The sequence below is a fragment of the Montipora foliosa genome, chromosome 12, assembly GCF_036669935.1.
Source record: "Montipora foliosa isolate CH-2021 chromosome 12, ASM3666993v2, whole genome shotgun sequence".
Lineage (NCBI taxonomy): Eukaryota > Metazoa > Cnidaria > Anthozoa > Scleractinia > Acroporidae > Montipora > Montipora foliosa.
In genome coordinates, this window is record NC_090880.1 from 24234386 (window position 1) to 24251096 (window position 16711).

General features: G+C 40.7%; 1 protein-coding gene across 11 annotated transcripts in view; it reads right to left on the bottom strand.

Moving 5' to 3' along the window:
- Positions 1–2606: 2606 nt before the first annotated feature.
- Positions 2607–16711, bottom strand: part of LOC137979278 (tetratricopeptide repeat protein 28-like) — a 60476-nt gene continuing 46371 nt past the window's right edge. For 7 of the 11 annotated variants that reach the window (XM_068826506.1, XM_068826502.1, XM_068826505.1 and 4 more), the window contains 2 exons: positions 3951–9492; positions 2607–3570 (listed from right to left, as the gene is read on the bottom strand). In XM_068826506.1, the coding sequence (XP_068682607.1) occupies positions 3563–3570; positions 3951–9429 (5487 nt within the window). In that variant the 5' untranslated portion in view covers positions 9430–9492 and the 3' untranslated portion in view covers positions 2607–3562. Of the gene's footprint in view, positions 3571–3950; positions 9493–13563; positions 15850–16711 lie in introns of those variants that run through there. The other 4 variants (XR_011118289.1, XR_011118291.1, XR_011118290.1 and 1 more) reach the window with 1 other exon arrangement.

The following is a 16711-nucleotide window of genomic DNA, read 5'->3' on the forward strand; positions in this document are numbered from 1 at the left end:
CGACGTCGTCTTGTGTAAGCTCCCTAATATTTCAAGTCATTGTTATGCACAGTTCCTTTGTGAAACAATGTGACCCGGGTTCGATTCCCAGACTCGGCGTCATATGTGGGTTGAGTTTGTTGGTTCTCTACTCTGCACCGAGGGGTTTTTCTCCGGGTACTCTCCTCCAAAACCTCCATGCTTTACCTACAATACTCGTCACGTTTTTTGGAACACTCATCCCCGTCTCCCCCTTCCTCCAATGTTGATTTTCACAACTACTAGCAGTCGCCCGAAAAATTCTCACACAACATTGAATTGGGGGGAGGGGGATATGGTATAGGCTACGATCTTGTAACACGATGATTCTGGACCATTCGCTAAGTGTTCCAACTAAATATGTCTAGTATTATAGGTTTTTTACAGACGCGGTGAGATTTTGACTATACATTTGTTTGCTTTGGTTTCAGCTCTGTTTTCATGTATAGTGGCAGTTGAGACAACGTGAAATTAATAAAATTGTGCGTATAGGAAGACTTGATTTTGACGTCAATAAAAATATTGAATAATGTGATTATATTTACATCCTTTCATTCTTTCAGTCCTCTACTTATTCTTGCGCTCATGCACAACGCGGTCGCTTTGAAAAATACAAACAACAGACCAGCACTTTTGTGTTGATCGAGCGCATTGATAAAACGAGAGGTACTATTGGTCGAGTCGTCGATACAGTTCCAGAAAATGAAACGTGAGCAGCCGTTCTTTTCGGGGGAGTGGCTGCGAAGGAGACTACTCCAAAATCAACGTAACATTTGATTTGCGTTGAAAATGTTCATATGCTCATGTGTAAGAACGACGAGTTTTGCCTTGACAAGTCTTATTTGCCGGTGCGAACGAATTAACAAAAATTCTTTGAAAAGTTTTTAATGTAGCCAGCAAAACAATTACACAGCGGACGACAAAAAAACTAACCACGGGGCGCCATTACAGTGAGTCATCGCAAGAGCAAGACCGCTGTGCGCCCGCAATTTCTCAATTTTCTTGACAAGTTTTCCTTGTCGACCTGTACAGACAAGCAAGTTCTGCAATGAGTCAATTTTTCCTTGACAAGTAAAGGGTAAACGTAAAGGTACACCTTATTTAACGTCGGAAGTTCTTTCCCAGGAAGCCGACGGTGCACTCATTTTACCCCTCTCTATCCATCAGTGCTCAGTTTTACGGGTATTTAAAGCTACTTGGGCTACACTGAAAGGCAAGAAGTCGAAACAAGGATGTGAGATCCGGGGATCGAGCTCGGAACCTCTTGCACCAAGGCTGCGCACTAACCAACTGTGCCACCCTTGCTCCAAGTGCACTTGTTCAAAAGCTAGCATGCTAACTTGTCAAGAAAAAAATGTTCTTTACACACCAGCAAATAAAATTTGCCAAGTCAGAACTTGTCAATGAAAACTAGCTCGTATGTAACCGGCTTTAGTGCTCCAGTGGTAGAACGACTAGACACTTCAATAGAGCTTCTTTCCTTTCCTTTCCTCAAAAATGTGTGCTAATATGCGTGTCGCACGTGCAGCACGATTATTGACCCTCTTTTAGCCAATGAAATTGTTTTGTGGCGTCATCGTTGCCGTTTTTCAAACTAGAAACCTTAAGATCTATGACCACGACGTCGACCAAAGCATCACCTCAAACTATAACTTTGCTCTACCATAAGTCATTCGCGATTATTCCATCTCGTTCACGTCCTACAGTTTTGGTGAGAGTGAAAATAGAAAGTGAAGGATTCGCTCTGCTACATGCTCATGTTGTCATCATAACCTCAAATTCAGTGATTCCACGTCGTCGATGGGCAGAGTACCGCCACAATGCAGCAGCACCATCATTTATGCTCTTTCAACCACCGATATCATTGTTATGTGTCGTTGTTGCTCATGATCTTTTTTATTCTCTGACGCGTTTCGTCCAGCTAACGTAGACTTCTACAGGGAGTTTTACAATACGTTAAACGTCTGTATTTAAGTCATATCAAGTTTAAATACAGGCGTTTAATGTATTATTGTAAAACTCTCTGAAGAAGTCTGCGTTAGTTAGGCGAAACGCGTCGGAGAATAAACAAGTTTTAGAGATACAGTTCGCAGAGTGCTGCTCACTAGTTTAGTTTTTTAAGTTTACCACAAAGTGAATGGCAGCAACAAAATCTTCAAAATATCTATGTCTTGATAATAGTGTTTTTTTTTTCCTCCATTCAAGTAAGAAATTCCAAACATTAGTGTCCCAATTGAAGCCTTCTGCCAAGACAAACAAGAGCTAACTACTTGCCAGAGGATGGTCAAGGAGGGGCAAATGTATCATGGACTAAACTATGTATACAAGAAGAATTCTTTCAGTTATTTAGCGCAGTTTGAAACCGTCAACTTGATCCTCCTTGACCATCCTCTGGCAAGTAGCTAGCTCTTCAAAGATGTATGCTGTGAACTAGCATGGTACTGGTCACATTGGTATACATGGAGGGGTGGACGGACGTAGGTACGTACGGACGGTCGATGACGTCATGGCTATAAAACCAAGATTTCTCGCATCGACGGGTTACCATATTTTCTTAACAATGGTGCTCCGCGCGCAAATATACTGCATAATACAATAAGCATTTCAATAGTTTAAAATATTTGACAACCTTTAATTCTTCTAATGTGGTATTCAAGGTTTACAGCTTTGAAGTTGATTTCATTTGATATTAGGTTTCATTACCCACCAAAGTGGAGGCAACCTTTTGAATTCTAACATTTAGACTGGAAGCTTAATTGTAAAAGAGACTAACCAGTGAGTGGAGATGACTGACTGAAATTCTATACAGTCCAGTAATTACGTGTAGGATTATAATATAATAAACTTCCTTACAGGTTGAATGACTGTCTTGTTTCCTTTATCAATACCATTATGTTGTAGTACAAAAGCTGTTATAGTGGTGAGAGCACTCACCTTTGGCATGACTATTCCGGGGCTGGGATGTAGGGGGTGAGGGGTAGGGGGCACCATAGCTGAAACAACCAAAACGTTTACAAAAATGCTAACCTTAGGCCTAAGCATTATCTTAAATCACGAAAAGAAATCTAGACGTTTGCCTAAGGAAAACGTTTGCAGTTGCATATGAAAAGTGGCAGGGATGCTCGTTGTCTCGCTTATAGACATTTGCCTCCCAAATCAATTCATTTGATTATTTAGCTTTGGCCAACCTTAAAGAAAATACAAATTCCCGAGACTGTCACTTGATTTTAAATGAACGTTGGTATACCAAATTAAAGAGGTTTACTTGTCACCAGCTTCACGTAAAATGAACACCCGAGAAATATACAGCGAAAGCTTGGAGTAATTTTGAAGAATTTAAAAAATAACACCACGGCTAGATCCTCAGTTATGGAAGCAAACCGTTTTGCCAATCCCTTATTTCTATCAAGTAATCAACTAATCCTGGTACAGACCCTTACAAAACAAGGCACAAATGCAAGGACTTGGACAGTATTACTCATACAATCGAAGAAAGGAAGAAAGAAAAATGACATATCGACGCATCAGAGTCCAAGTGTTTTTCTCACGTTTCTGAAAAAAAGAAACAATAGTGGGTTCAATGGTAATGCGGAATTTCGTTCTGATTGGGAAGTAAATAATATCTCAATTATCTTAATTCATTAAACCAATTGTGCTTCTTGGTTAACAGCAACAATTCCTATTCAGTGTGAATTCGACGTGTAGACTGTAAGACCTCAATAGCTAACATCACTTCACTTCTCGTACGTAACTGGAATTCAGCGATCAGGTATTAGCCAAAGCAGTTCGAGTAAAAATAACTACACTGGCAACCGATTTTAAAACCATTTCTATTTGAAGAACGTACCAGCTCCTTTCGACAACTTGCTGATTAAAAACATTTACAAAGTACAGCAATTCAGTCATTAAAGTTATATTCAAATAGCACTTACCATTCTTTTCGTCTTTGTGTTGCCCAAATTCAAAGGTGACATCATCGCCAATTAGCACAAATGGCGCCCAGTTTTCTATGGCAGAATAAGTCTCCCGAAGAGATTTCATAGCATGGTGAAGAGCTCTACTTGCACTTTTTCTATCTGCTAACTGTTCGTAGAAACTTTTCATGAACATCATGGTTGCCTTGTCGTCGATTGCCCAGAGTGACACCAGAACAGAGCGGGCACCAGCACACAGGAAAGCCCTGGCTATTCCCACAATACCCTCTGATTTCACCTCTCCCTGGCCACTATGACAACAACTCAGCACAACAAGTCTTGCCTGAAGATGAAGTGCGTGAACATCACTCAACGTTAACATGTAATCTTCCTCTTCGGGGATCTGTGATGTGCGTTCGGGATTTGGGGCCAAAGCAATTTCTCCAAATTGGTCATCTCCATGTGCAGCAATGTGGATTAAAGCAGCTGACTTCATTCTTTTCAACACCTCAGCTTTGGTTGCACTTTGACCTGTAAGAGGCATGGTCTGAAGAAGATTTCCAATCATATCCACCTCTTTTTTCGCGCATGGTAGCTGTTCATACATGGGTTCCCCCTTGCCCCAAGTGACTTCCTTCAGGCATGGATCGCCAACAAGCAGCGCTTCATTCTTACTTTGGAAGTCGTCAGGTGCACTTGCGATCACTTTTAAAGCGGTCAGCGAGGGAATTGCACGGATCCTGACAGAGTCACTCAATGCAGTAAAAGGAGCCAAGCAAAATGGTCCATCAGGAACAAAGACTAACTCATCTTCTTGGAGCAAGTCTGCGATAGGGCTGACTAAGACATCATACAACGGCTGTAAACAGTTCACAGAGAAGCTCAAGGAGTGAGCGGTTTCCTCATCAGCTTCCCTACTGCACGAGAAGTCGTTGCGTTGTCTGTAAAGGGAACGATTCTCACATTGTACAACAGTTCCCACACCAATCTCTTTAAAAGTACTTTCCATCAGTGATTTGGCACTTCCATTTTCGATTTCTTTTTGTCTAAAATTAATCCCGATATCTTCTCTTAGCAACCAGAAGCTGATCGAGTTCCCATCAAGTGCTGTAAAAACAGTTTGTGAAGGTAAATCGTTCATTTCAAAACTTAACTTCATCGTAAGTGCTGAAGACGGTTTCTCATCAACACCATATTGCATCTTTAAAATGTCTCCCAAAGCCTGGGCTCGTCCTTGCTCAGCAGCATACAGAGCTTCATCTACCTCACCACTCTTCAAGAGAGCTGTCCACAGAGCATTGTATGCAGACCACTTTGTGTCACGAAAGCTTATTTTCCATGTATCTTCTGACTGAAGAAGATGCCTTGTTTCATCATAAATATTTACGCTTTGACGATAGCAATTAAGAGCTTTGCTCAAGGAGTCTAAAATTTCATGAACAAGACCGAGCTGATGATACGCCATTGCCTGCCCTATGGGGTCCCCAACTTCTTTTGCAATACTAAGATGTTGATCGTGGTACTCTATGGCTTGCTTGAAATTCCCCAGACTGTGATAAGCATTGCCAAGATTGCCATACGCTCTTCCTTCTCCAGCTATGTCCCCAACTTCTTTTGCAATACTAAGATGTTGATTGTGGTACTCTATGGCTTGCCTGAAATTCCCCAGACTGCCATAAGCATTGCCGAGATTGCAATAGGCTTTTCCTTCTCCAGCTATGTCCCCAACTTCTTTTGCAATACTAAGATGTTGATTGTGGTACTCTATGGCTTGCTTGAAATTCCCCAGACTGTGATAAGCATTGCCGAGATTGCCATAGGCTCTTCCTTCTCCAGCTATGTCCCCAACTTCTTTTGCAATACTAAGATCTTGATTGTGGTACTGTATGGCTTGCTTGAAATTCCCCAGTCTGTCATAAGCATTGCCGAGATTGCCATAGGCTTTTCCTTCTCCAGCTATGTCCCCAACGTTTTTTGCAATACTAAGACGTTGAATGTGGTATTCTATGGCTTGCTTGAAATTCCCCAGACTGTGATAAGCTTTGCCGAGATTGCCATAGGCGCTTCCTTCTCCAGCTATGTCCCCAACTTCTTTTGCAATACTAAGATGTTGATTGTGGTACTCTATGGCTTGCTTGAAATTCCCCAGACTGTGAGAAGCATTGCCGAGATTGCCATACGCTCTTCCTTCTCCAGCTATGTCTCCAACTTCTTTTGCATTACTAAGATGTTGATTATGGTACTCTATGGCTTGCTTGAAATTCCCCAGACTGTCATAAGCATTGCCGAGACTGCCAGATCCTCTTCCTTCTGCAGCTATGTCCCCAACTTCTTTTGCAATACTAAGACGTTGATTGTGGTACTCTATGGCTTGCTTGAAATTCCCCAGACTGTGATAAGCATTGCCGAGATTGCCATACGCTCTTCCTTCTCCAGCTATGTCTCCAACTTCTTTTACAATACTAAGATGTTGATTGTGGTACTCTATGGCTTGCTTGAAATTCCCCAGACTGTCATAAGCATTGCCGAGACTGCCGTACGCTCTTCCTTCTCCAGCTATGTCCCCAACTTCTTTTGCAATACTAAGACGTTGATTGTGGTACTCTATGGCTTGCTTGAAATTCCCCAGACTGTGATAAGCATTGCCGAGATTGCCATAGGCACTTCCTTCTCCAGCTATGTCCATAACTTCTTTTGCAATACTAAGATGTTGATTGTGGTACTCTATGGCTTGCTTGAAATTCCCCAGACTGTGATAAGCATTGCCGAGATTCCCATACGTTCTTCCTTCTCCAGCTATGTCCCCAACTTCTTTTGCAAAACTAAGATCTTGATTGTGGTACTCTATGGCTTGCTTGAAATTCCCCAGACTGTGATAAGCATTGCCGAGATTGCCATAGGCGCTTCCTTCTCCAGCTATGTCCATAACTTCTTTTGCAATACTAAGATGTTGATTGTGGTACTCTATGGCTTGCTTGAAATTCCCCAGACTGTGATAAGCATTGCCGAGATTGCAATACGCTCTTCCTTCTGCAGCTATGTCCCCAACTTCTTTTGCAATACTAAGATCTTGAATGTGGTACTCTATGGCTTGCTTGAAATTCCCCAGACTGTGATAAGCTTTGCCGAGATTGCCATAGGCGCTTCCTTCTCCAGCTATGTCCAAAACTTCTTTTACAATACTAAGATGTTGATTGTGGTACTCTATGGCTTGCTTGAAATTCCCCAGACTGTGATAAGCATTGCCGAGATTGCCATACGCTCTTCCTTCTCCAGCTATGTCTTCATTTCCTTTTGCAATACTAAGATGTTGATTGTGGTACTCTATGGCTTGCTTGAAATTCCCCAGACAATCATAAGCATTGCCGAGATTGCCATACGCTCTTCCTTCTGCAGCTATGTCCCCAACTTCTTTTGCAATACTAAGACGTTGATTGTGGTACTCTATGGCTTGCTTGAAATTCCCCAGACTGTGATAAGCATTGCCAAGATTGCCATAGACGCTTCCTTCTTCAGCTATGTCCATAACTTCTTTTGCAATACTAAGATGTTGATTGTGGTACTCTATGGCTTGCTTGAAATTCCCTAGACTGTGACAAGCATTGCCGAGATTGCCATACGCTCTTCCTTCTCCAGCTATGTCCCCAACTTCTTTTGCAATTCTAAGACGTTGATTGTGGTACTCTATGGCTTGCTTGAAATTCCCCAGACTGTGAGAAGCATTGCCGAGATTGCCATAGGCGCTTCCTTCTCCAGCTATGTCCATAACTTCTTTTGTAATACTAAGATGTTGATTGTGGTACTCTATGGCTTGCTTGAAATTCCCCAGACTGTGATAAGCATTGCCGAGATTGCAATAGGCTCTTCCTTCTGCAGCTATGTCCCCAACTTCTTTTGCAATACTAAGATCTTGATTGTGGTACTCTATGGCTTGCTTGAAATTCCCCAGACTGTGATAAGCATTGCCGAGATTGCAATAGGCTCTTCCTTTTGCAGCTATGTCCCCAACTTTTTTTGCAATACTAAGATCTTGATTGTGGTACTCTATGGCTTGCTTGAAATTCCCCAGACTGTGATAAGCATTGCCGAGATTGCCATAGGCGCTTCCTTCTCCAGCTATGTCCCCAACTTCTTTTGCAATACTAAGACGTTGATTGTGGTATTCTATGGCTTGCTTGAAATTCCCCAGAATGTGATAAGCTTTGCCGAGATTGCAATAGGCTCTTCCTTCTGCAGCTATGTCCCCAACTTTTTTTGCAATACTAAGATCTTGATTGTGGTACTCTATGGCTTGTTTGAAATTCCCCAGACTGTGATAAGCATTGCCGAGATTGCAATAGGCTCTTCCTTCTCCAGCTATGTCCCCAACTTCTTTTGCAATACTAAGATCTTGATTGTGGTACTCTATGGCTTGCTTGAAATTCCCCAGACTGTGATAAGCATTGCCGAGATTGCAATAGGCTCTTCCTTCTGCAGCTATGTCCCCAACTTTTTTTGCAATACTAAGATCTTGATTGTGGTACTCTATGGCTTGTTTGAAATTCCCCAGACTGTGATAAGCATTGCCGAGATTGCAATAGAGTTTTCTTTCTGCAGCTATGTCCCCAACTTCTTTTGCAATACTAAGACGTTGATTGTGGTATTCTATGGCTTGCTTGAAATTCCCCAGACTGTGATAAGCTTTGCCGAGATTGCAATAGGCTCTTTCTTTTGCAGCTATGTCCCCAACTTTTTTTGCAATACTAAGATATTGATTGTGGTACTCTATGGCTTGCTTGAAATTCCCCAGACTGTGATAAGAATTGCCGAGATTGGAATAGGCGATTCCTTCTTGAGCTATGTTCCCAACTTCTTTTGCAATACTAAGATGTTGATTGTGGTACTCTATGGCTTGCTTGAAATTCCCCAGACTGTGATAAGCATTGCCGAGATTGCAATAGGCTCTTCCTTCTGCAGCTATGTCCCCAACTTCTTTTGCAATACTAAGATGTTGATTGTGGTGCTCTATGGCTTGCTTGAAATTCCCCAGACTGTGATAAGCAATGCCGAGATAGCAATAGGCTTCTCCTTCTGCAGCTATGTCCCCAACTTCTTTTGCAATACTAAGATGTTGATTGTGGTGCTCTATGGCTTGCTTGAAATTCCCCAGACTGTGATAAGCAATGCCGAGATAGCAATAGGCTTTTCCTTCTCCAGCTATGTCCCCAACTTCTTTTGCAATACTAAGATGTTGATTGTGGTGCTCTATGGCTTGCTTGAAATTCCGCAGTTTGTGATAAGCAATGCCGAGATTGCAATAGGCTTTTCCTTCTCCGGCCCTGAAACCTATTTCTTTAAACATGGCTAATGCTTCTGTGTAACTTCTAATGGCCTGATTAAAGTTTGCTACGCCATAATAGTATTTACCCAGACTGAAACAAGCCAAACCCCTCCGTTGTCTGTTTCCCTCCTTTGTTGCAACACTAAGCTCTTGCATATGCTGCTCCAAAACGTCCATCTTTGTATCCACTGTTCTAGAGAATCAGAACTGTGAAGATTTTCTCAGAAATCTGGGGTGCACCTAGAACATAAATGACTGACCTAGAGCATTTTTTAAAATAAGAATTAAGGAACATTAAAAATAGAAAATAATGTTATGTAATGAGGAAAAAACAGCCTGTAGGAAAATAATGGCATCCCATTTCATCTTTCTTATCTAAAGCTGAAGGCTCTAAGATAAGCTTCTCTGGCAGGAAATTTGCTGTCGGTATGTAGCCGAAACCAAAAAGACAGGATGTGACATCATTATGAGTGTAATATTCAATTTTCTGCGATATGTTACACTCTAGAAGGCTTTGGCGGCCTTTTCTTGTTTCATTGCAATTATGATGTTACCATCCTTCCATTGAATATTTCTCTATTCCACCGAGAAGAGATGTCTCGTGATTACGTACATGATGTCTGAGAAAGCGGGGACCATTCCAATGTCTCTTACATGAAGGGTATACGTATTTTTAAATGGCGGACGACTGACAAGGATCGTAGATCGAAATATATATTGGACTTCCGCGATTTTTTAATTTTTTGACGTTTTTTATTAGGGGTTTTTTTCAAGAACAACTATTTTACACTTTTATTAGTTTAGCTAGGTGCATCGAACGTGTACAGAAGACGTGATTACAGTAAGTCATTCTAAGGCTTCGGCTACTATGGATTTATCAGGGTCGTAACATGGTATATGGGCTCAGGGCTCAAAGCCCAAAATATGACTGGGATCAGGGCTCAGAGGAAAGGGCTCAGGGCTCAGAAGGGTGGAATCAGGGGTCACAAGGCTTTTGAGCTCGAATCAGGGATCAGATTTATCAGGGCTCAGGGATCAACATTTTGAGGAAAATGAGGCTCAGGGATCAAAAGTACGGCAAGAAAATAGGGATCAATGGGTCCCGAATATACCATGTTACGACCCTGATTTATCATGAGATTCCTCAGGAGGCGAGGCTCCCCCATTTCCCTTGTCTTTAGTCCCAGAGCCACTCTACTCTCTATCCTAATCTAACTGATTGGTTCGTAAACAGGAGTAGGGCATGTAGTTCCCGGTGTTGTGGTCTAGTCTTTCTGGTCTGGATAGGGTAGGGTGGAGCACCTCGCATAGGACCTCAAGTCCTGTTCGTGCTCCTTCCCTCTGGGCAGGTTTGCCCAATAGAAGAGACAAACCAGATGTCTCGTAAAACCAAAACCACCTAGAGGCTTATTGCATGGAGTATTGTCATTGCCAGGGTTGAATTGGCCCATTTGTGTAGGATAAATAAATATGTTAAATAATAAAGAAAATTTCAACTGCTGGGTTATACAAAATGATCAATATCTTAAATTTGTGTATCTGCAAACAAAACATTTCTATCATATCAAAATAATAGAAACATACTTATTAAAGACAACGTTTCGGTGTCCTCATGACACCATCATCAGGTCAAATATAATATTTTACAGATAAGTCGAATATTAATGTTTGATTGAATCACAGCCAAAGTCAACATCAATCAAGAACAATAACATCTGACATGTTTCGCATTCTTAAGAAATGCTCATGCAAATTTGATTGTCTTGGGTATGAAATGTTCCTTATTCGCGAGCACAAACCGTGTCTGAATATCCAAAGTGACTCGATAAAGGCAAAACTTTTCACCTAGCCTCTAGGGACTTTGAACTTAATCTTGAACATTAAACATTCGAGTTATCTGTAAAATATTACATTTGACCTGATGATGGTGTCATGAGGACACCGAAACGTTGTCTTTAATATGCATGTTTCTGCCCGTAATTTTTATCATCAAATCCATTACATTATCATGTTTGATCAAAATGATACTGTCTGTTAATAAAATTCATACTGGTGAATAAACTACGCAAAAACAGAATCCAAAGGCAATTATTGCAGGATAAATTTTGAGATTTCTGGAAGACAAATGCATCTTAAATACACTTTCTATGGACACAATAGAAACGTTCACCCTTTCTACGTTAAATCGGATTGGAATCCACCAGTTAAAAAATCAGTCGCGCTGGAAAGCTACCTTGAGGAGGTTAAACGACAACTAATGGAAGTACAAATAACAAAGCTGAAACAAAACTTATCAAGGGACGAACAAAAGGCACTAAATGAATTGAAACAAAACAAAAAAAGGGGACAAGGGCAGTACCACTGTCATCATGAACAAAACTGACAAAGTAGAGGGAGAAAACCTCCTTGACGATGAACAAAGCTACAGACGTTTTACAGAACCCATGGTGAAGGGAACTCAAAACAAGGTCTTGCACCCTATAACGTTAACTGACCTACACCGTGAAAACCACATTGATGACATGACCAAAAAATGGCTCTCACAAACACCCAATCCACCTAGAATACCAGAGTTTTATACTCTAACGAAAATTCACAAACCAACCATAACAGTGAGACCAATCATCTCGGGTTGTGACAAGCTGGCTGCATTTTCATGGAATCATTTATGTCTTGTCACTTTGCGAAATTTATGGTTGAAAATTAAAAATCATATCACTAGTAAACTGTAAACATGTCAGGTATTAAAATTTACAGAATGTTGCCTTCTTTACCGGACACTTATACTTCACGATTCAGTATTTCGTTGTAAAAACGAAACGTTCCAAAGACTTATCGATTAGTCTGCTTGCGTTTGTTCTTTTCGTGACCAAGCGACCTTCTATTTAGGTGGGAAGATAATTTCAAGTTCTCCTTGAGGTAAGTAACATTTGTTTCTTATTAAATGCGATTTTTATTGCGCGTCGAGTTATATCTTTTCATTTTCAAAAGCGGTCTCTTCTCGTAAAATGCGAGATATATTTTATTTTTCTCGACATAAGTCAAGCTAAAAGGTGAGTTTTTAAACATAAGACTTATAAGAACTTTCCGTTGAAATTTCGTATCTCCGTGCAAAAAGTGAACTGACGGTACTGCACAATCACCAGCCAGCTAAATTTTTGATCGATCGTCAGTGCGAGCGGCGCTGGTTACACAACATATAAAATATTAAAATGGCGTCCAGCAAATCAACAAAAATGCAATTAATTATTGCAAAAATAACACAAAGAATCTAACAAACCTTTAACACGAATAACCTAAGACTAGGAATACCTTCGAAGAAAATAAAATGGTGGATACACTAATGCACTGCTTCCATCAATTTTTTGGAGAATATCAGCTGTGCAAAAGTAATGCGGGCAGATATCCCTAGGGGGTGGGTGACCGACCGCATTGTGTTCGGTCGCACATAGCAGCGGTTATGCGCATGCTTATCAGCACAAGCCAGCAAAGTGGGACAAAATTGCCCTCCCACAAGCTTAATCTACCGAAATCTCACCTTAATATATAAGAGAATTACACCTCACTCATAGTAGCTCATGATTCTGGTGGAGTCTAGGTGTGTGAGAGTTGGCCACTCTCTGAACACTGCTTGACGACTCGTGCAGATATTGAGTTACAGGGTATAGGGAGAAATCGAGCCAGTCGAAAGTACCCCTCGGGTAATCCCAACCTTGGGCCCAACTGGTTAAAGGAGGGTGCTCAGAGGTCCCTCGGGATCTCAACCTCCCTCCCAGAGGTGAAATGGGAAAACGACAACCGCCTTATCAGCGGTTAAAGTCCTAGTCAATCGCTAGGCAAACAAAAGCCAACCGAGCGCCCTCCTGCAAGGGTTTTGTTTTGCCCCGTTACGTGTCATGCAACAGTCACGCAACTTTAGCTTCATTTGCCTGTATCTTGCAAAACTTTCACTTTTTTGTATTTTTTAGTGACATGTTCTTAGTGTTCAATCTCCTTATCCATCTGATAAAGATAAGAAAAGACATTGTGTAACCGAAAGTCATCATGCCCATCGTCGGCAAGAGCCGTAGGGGTAAAGCGCGGTCTTAACCTGGAAGTCTTCACCCGGCATATATAATAAATTTAACGTCAGTCCAAAGAGTGGTCACCATAAGAAGCTATGGAGAGCCATTTGTGCAAAATTACAAATGCCTGGTGTAAATCTACAATAGTTAATGCAGGACTACTAATCGTTGGTTTTAAACCACAATCATTAGTGCAGAATTACTTACTAATCGTTGGTGGTAAACTGTGATCAGAAATGCAAAAATAGAAATATTTGATGTTTAACTGTAATCGTAACTGCTAGGCAAAAATTGTCACCGTTAAGTACAAAGACTCACGATCAACTTCGAACGGTTCATACCCTTCAATAAAATAGGTCTACAACAAATTGTGTACAACTAAAGAATTACGGAGAGCGGATGTCTGGAGGAGCTACTTCTGTTATTGTGTCGTATATTACACGTCAGAAGCTCTTATGCGGAAGTGCGTGCGTTCTGGCGGTAAGGGAAGACCTTTCATTCCCATAAATCCTGATCAGGTAGAGTTTTTAATTTCAGTCGGTTGTAGTATGGAGGAAATTGCGCAATCTTTGTTTATAAGTCGAAGAACTCTCTACAGAATATGTGAGGAGTTCCAAATAATTATGTAAAAGGGGGGAAATTTATTCTCAATTGTCAGACTGTGATCTGGACAACGTAATGCATCACTTAATCTTAAGAGTATCCAAGAAGTGGATTGCGAATACTAATTTTTATTTTGCAAGATACAGCGATGCATTATAAGTCAAATTGATCATTAAATTGTGAACTTTGCAGACAACCTATTTCCTTTGAAAAAAAAAATTAAATTGTTCACAACTCAATGGTTACAAAACGAAAAACAAACTGCTCTACTCGCGGGCCGAAATCCAAAATTGACAAAAACGACCGATAAGAACTCGTACGCCGGTTTAGTTTTGGGTCAGTGCTTCGTTGAAGCTACAGAGAGATTTGGATGGCCATTTCGTGTACGGTCTGACAAAGGAGGCGAAAATATCGATGTTGAACTCTTTATGTTCGTCATGAAAGGATTAAACACAGGGGCAGTCACATTGCTGGCCGTTCCAGCCTCAATCAACGTATTAAAAGATTCTGGAGAGATGTCTTCAGATGTGTCTGTGCCCTGTACTATTCACTGCTATACGTTTTCCTATCAAGGATAAACGGAGCACTTCAGGAATACTCGGAAGCTTATAACCACCACCCCATGCGCACAGCACACAACTGGTCACCCGACCAACTTTTGTATTATTCTAGTATTGCTGCACAAAATGATGACTCCATTGACTTAACTTACTACGGGTGTTATCCCCACGGCCCACCCCACCACCCAGTGGATTTGATGTAGACCTTGTTGAAGTTCCAGCTACAGTACTGATATTGAATCAAGTCAATCAAGTGAAATTGGCAACTGCTTCTGTTGACCCACTTCAGTGTAGCGAGGAGTCGACATTTACATCTACCTTCGTGAAGTGGTTCAGCAGTTGGTAGCAGGGTAGTAAGATAATTGTGGTATTTGCTTCATTTTGGTCACTTTAAATTCATTGCATACATGTATTTGGTTTACTGGTATTGGACTGTGCCCAGCCCTGATCAATCACTCAGTTCCAGTCTCCTCGGTTATTGGTGAAAATGTTATATGGCGGACATTACACTATATTTTATGCACATTGCACTCTGTGAATTGAATATGTAGATTTCAAAATAAAAATGCCTTTATTTTGCTATTTTGCTTTAAAATCATTCCAAATGAAGAGTTTCGTACCTGGTCAGTTAAGTCTATTTCAGAGAATGCTCAATAAACATTGTTGAGGGAAACAGCTGACCAACTACATGTAGTTAGTTTAAACTTAAGATGTAATCTTGATGTTCTGAAAGTATTACTGTTAGTAACTAAGATCAATCATGGTTAATCGTCTTAGAAGGTTCCAAAAACAGGAGCAGAAAGAGTAACAGCATACAGAAGAAATTTAATGTTTACAAGGCAACAAACAAATTATGAGAGAAAGAAGGTAGAAAGAAAGAAAAGTGTCCACAGTCCAAGTGAAGTTGCCACACAAAAGATGCTTAACAGAGGGAGAGTCAGATGATACAGGCAAAAGATAAAAGGGAAATCAGTAAACCCTGATCCCACTGAATATGCTTCCAAAGCCTATCAAACACTCCAGAGCTACTTTCATATCTGTGTTATTCTACTGAATCAACTTTGTCTTGTTTTTTACCTCAGAGATCGTCATTTCAAATGGCCCAACAGTCCAACAGTAACAACATCATTAATACAATATCCCTTAGAACATAGAAAAATAACTCCTAACACAGTTAAAGCAATTCCATCAATAGCTGCTGAAAATGCACTTCTGAAGTCCTCATACTCTAAAGACGATGGATGATAATCTCATATAAGCAGGTAGATGCATAGATACTAATTCATTATCACAACTTCTTTCCAACAGTATAACACCACAACGGGGGTGTTCCTCCGCACCAGTAGCGAATTTTAATAGTCGCTTGAGCTCTGCACACAACAAAAAAAAACAATGGTTATTTTAACTAAACAATACACAAGGGTGCTCTAATTATGTAGCATCAACAATGATTTTTAAATTATTTACAATCCACAGTGATAAATAGAAAATGGTGTACTTTTTTATGCAATGCACATGAAAATACTGTTTTACCACAATTGCATGTAATCTCGCGATCTGATTGGCTAATTTTCTGTTGTCGATAGGAGGCTAGACAACTCTGCTCGTGTCATGCTCGTGTCGATTTGTCACGTAATGTAATAGCCAATCAGGAACGCTCATTTTGGGAAATAAATCAATCGTATTGGAAGAAAGTTATAGACAACACTTGCTCTTTCTTTGTGTCATGATTTTGGTCACGCTCTGAAATAAAAACTTTCTTTGGCGTTGAATATTGTGGTAAGAAACAAATCGAAAGTGGTTCAGTGTTATCTGTACTCTTATCGACAACGATATTCGTCATCACAGTGGTCAAAATTTGTTGTGGACTCACTTGGCTGCCCCTCGTGAGTCATTTTGGCCACAACATTTTGACCACTGTGATGACGAATATCATTGTCGATAAGAGTACAGACAACGCTGAACCACTTTCGATTTGTTAATTATACTGGATGGAACTGGATAGAGTTCGGAAGAATATGTGAACTTGAGCCACATAAGTTGAACATAGGTTGAAGGATTAAAGAGGACGCATCGATTCTCTGTGACTTTGAGTTTCGTTCCTAAGTGCTCGTCAGACAGAACTTAGTAACCAAGATCAATCAAGTTCTGTCTGACGAGCTCTAAGGTGCGAAACTCAGAGTCACAGAGAATCGATGCGTCCTCTTTAATCCTTCAACTTATGTATACTTA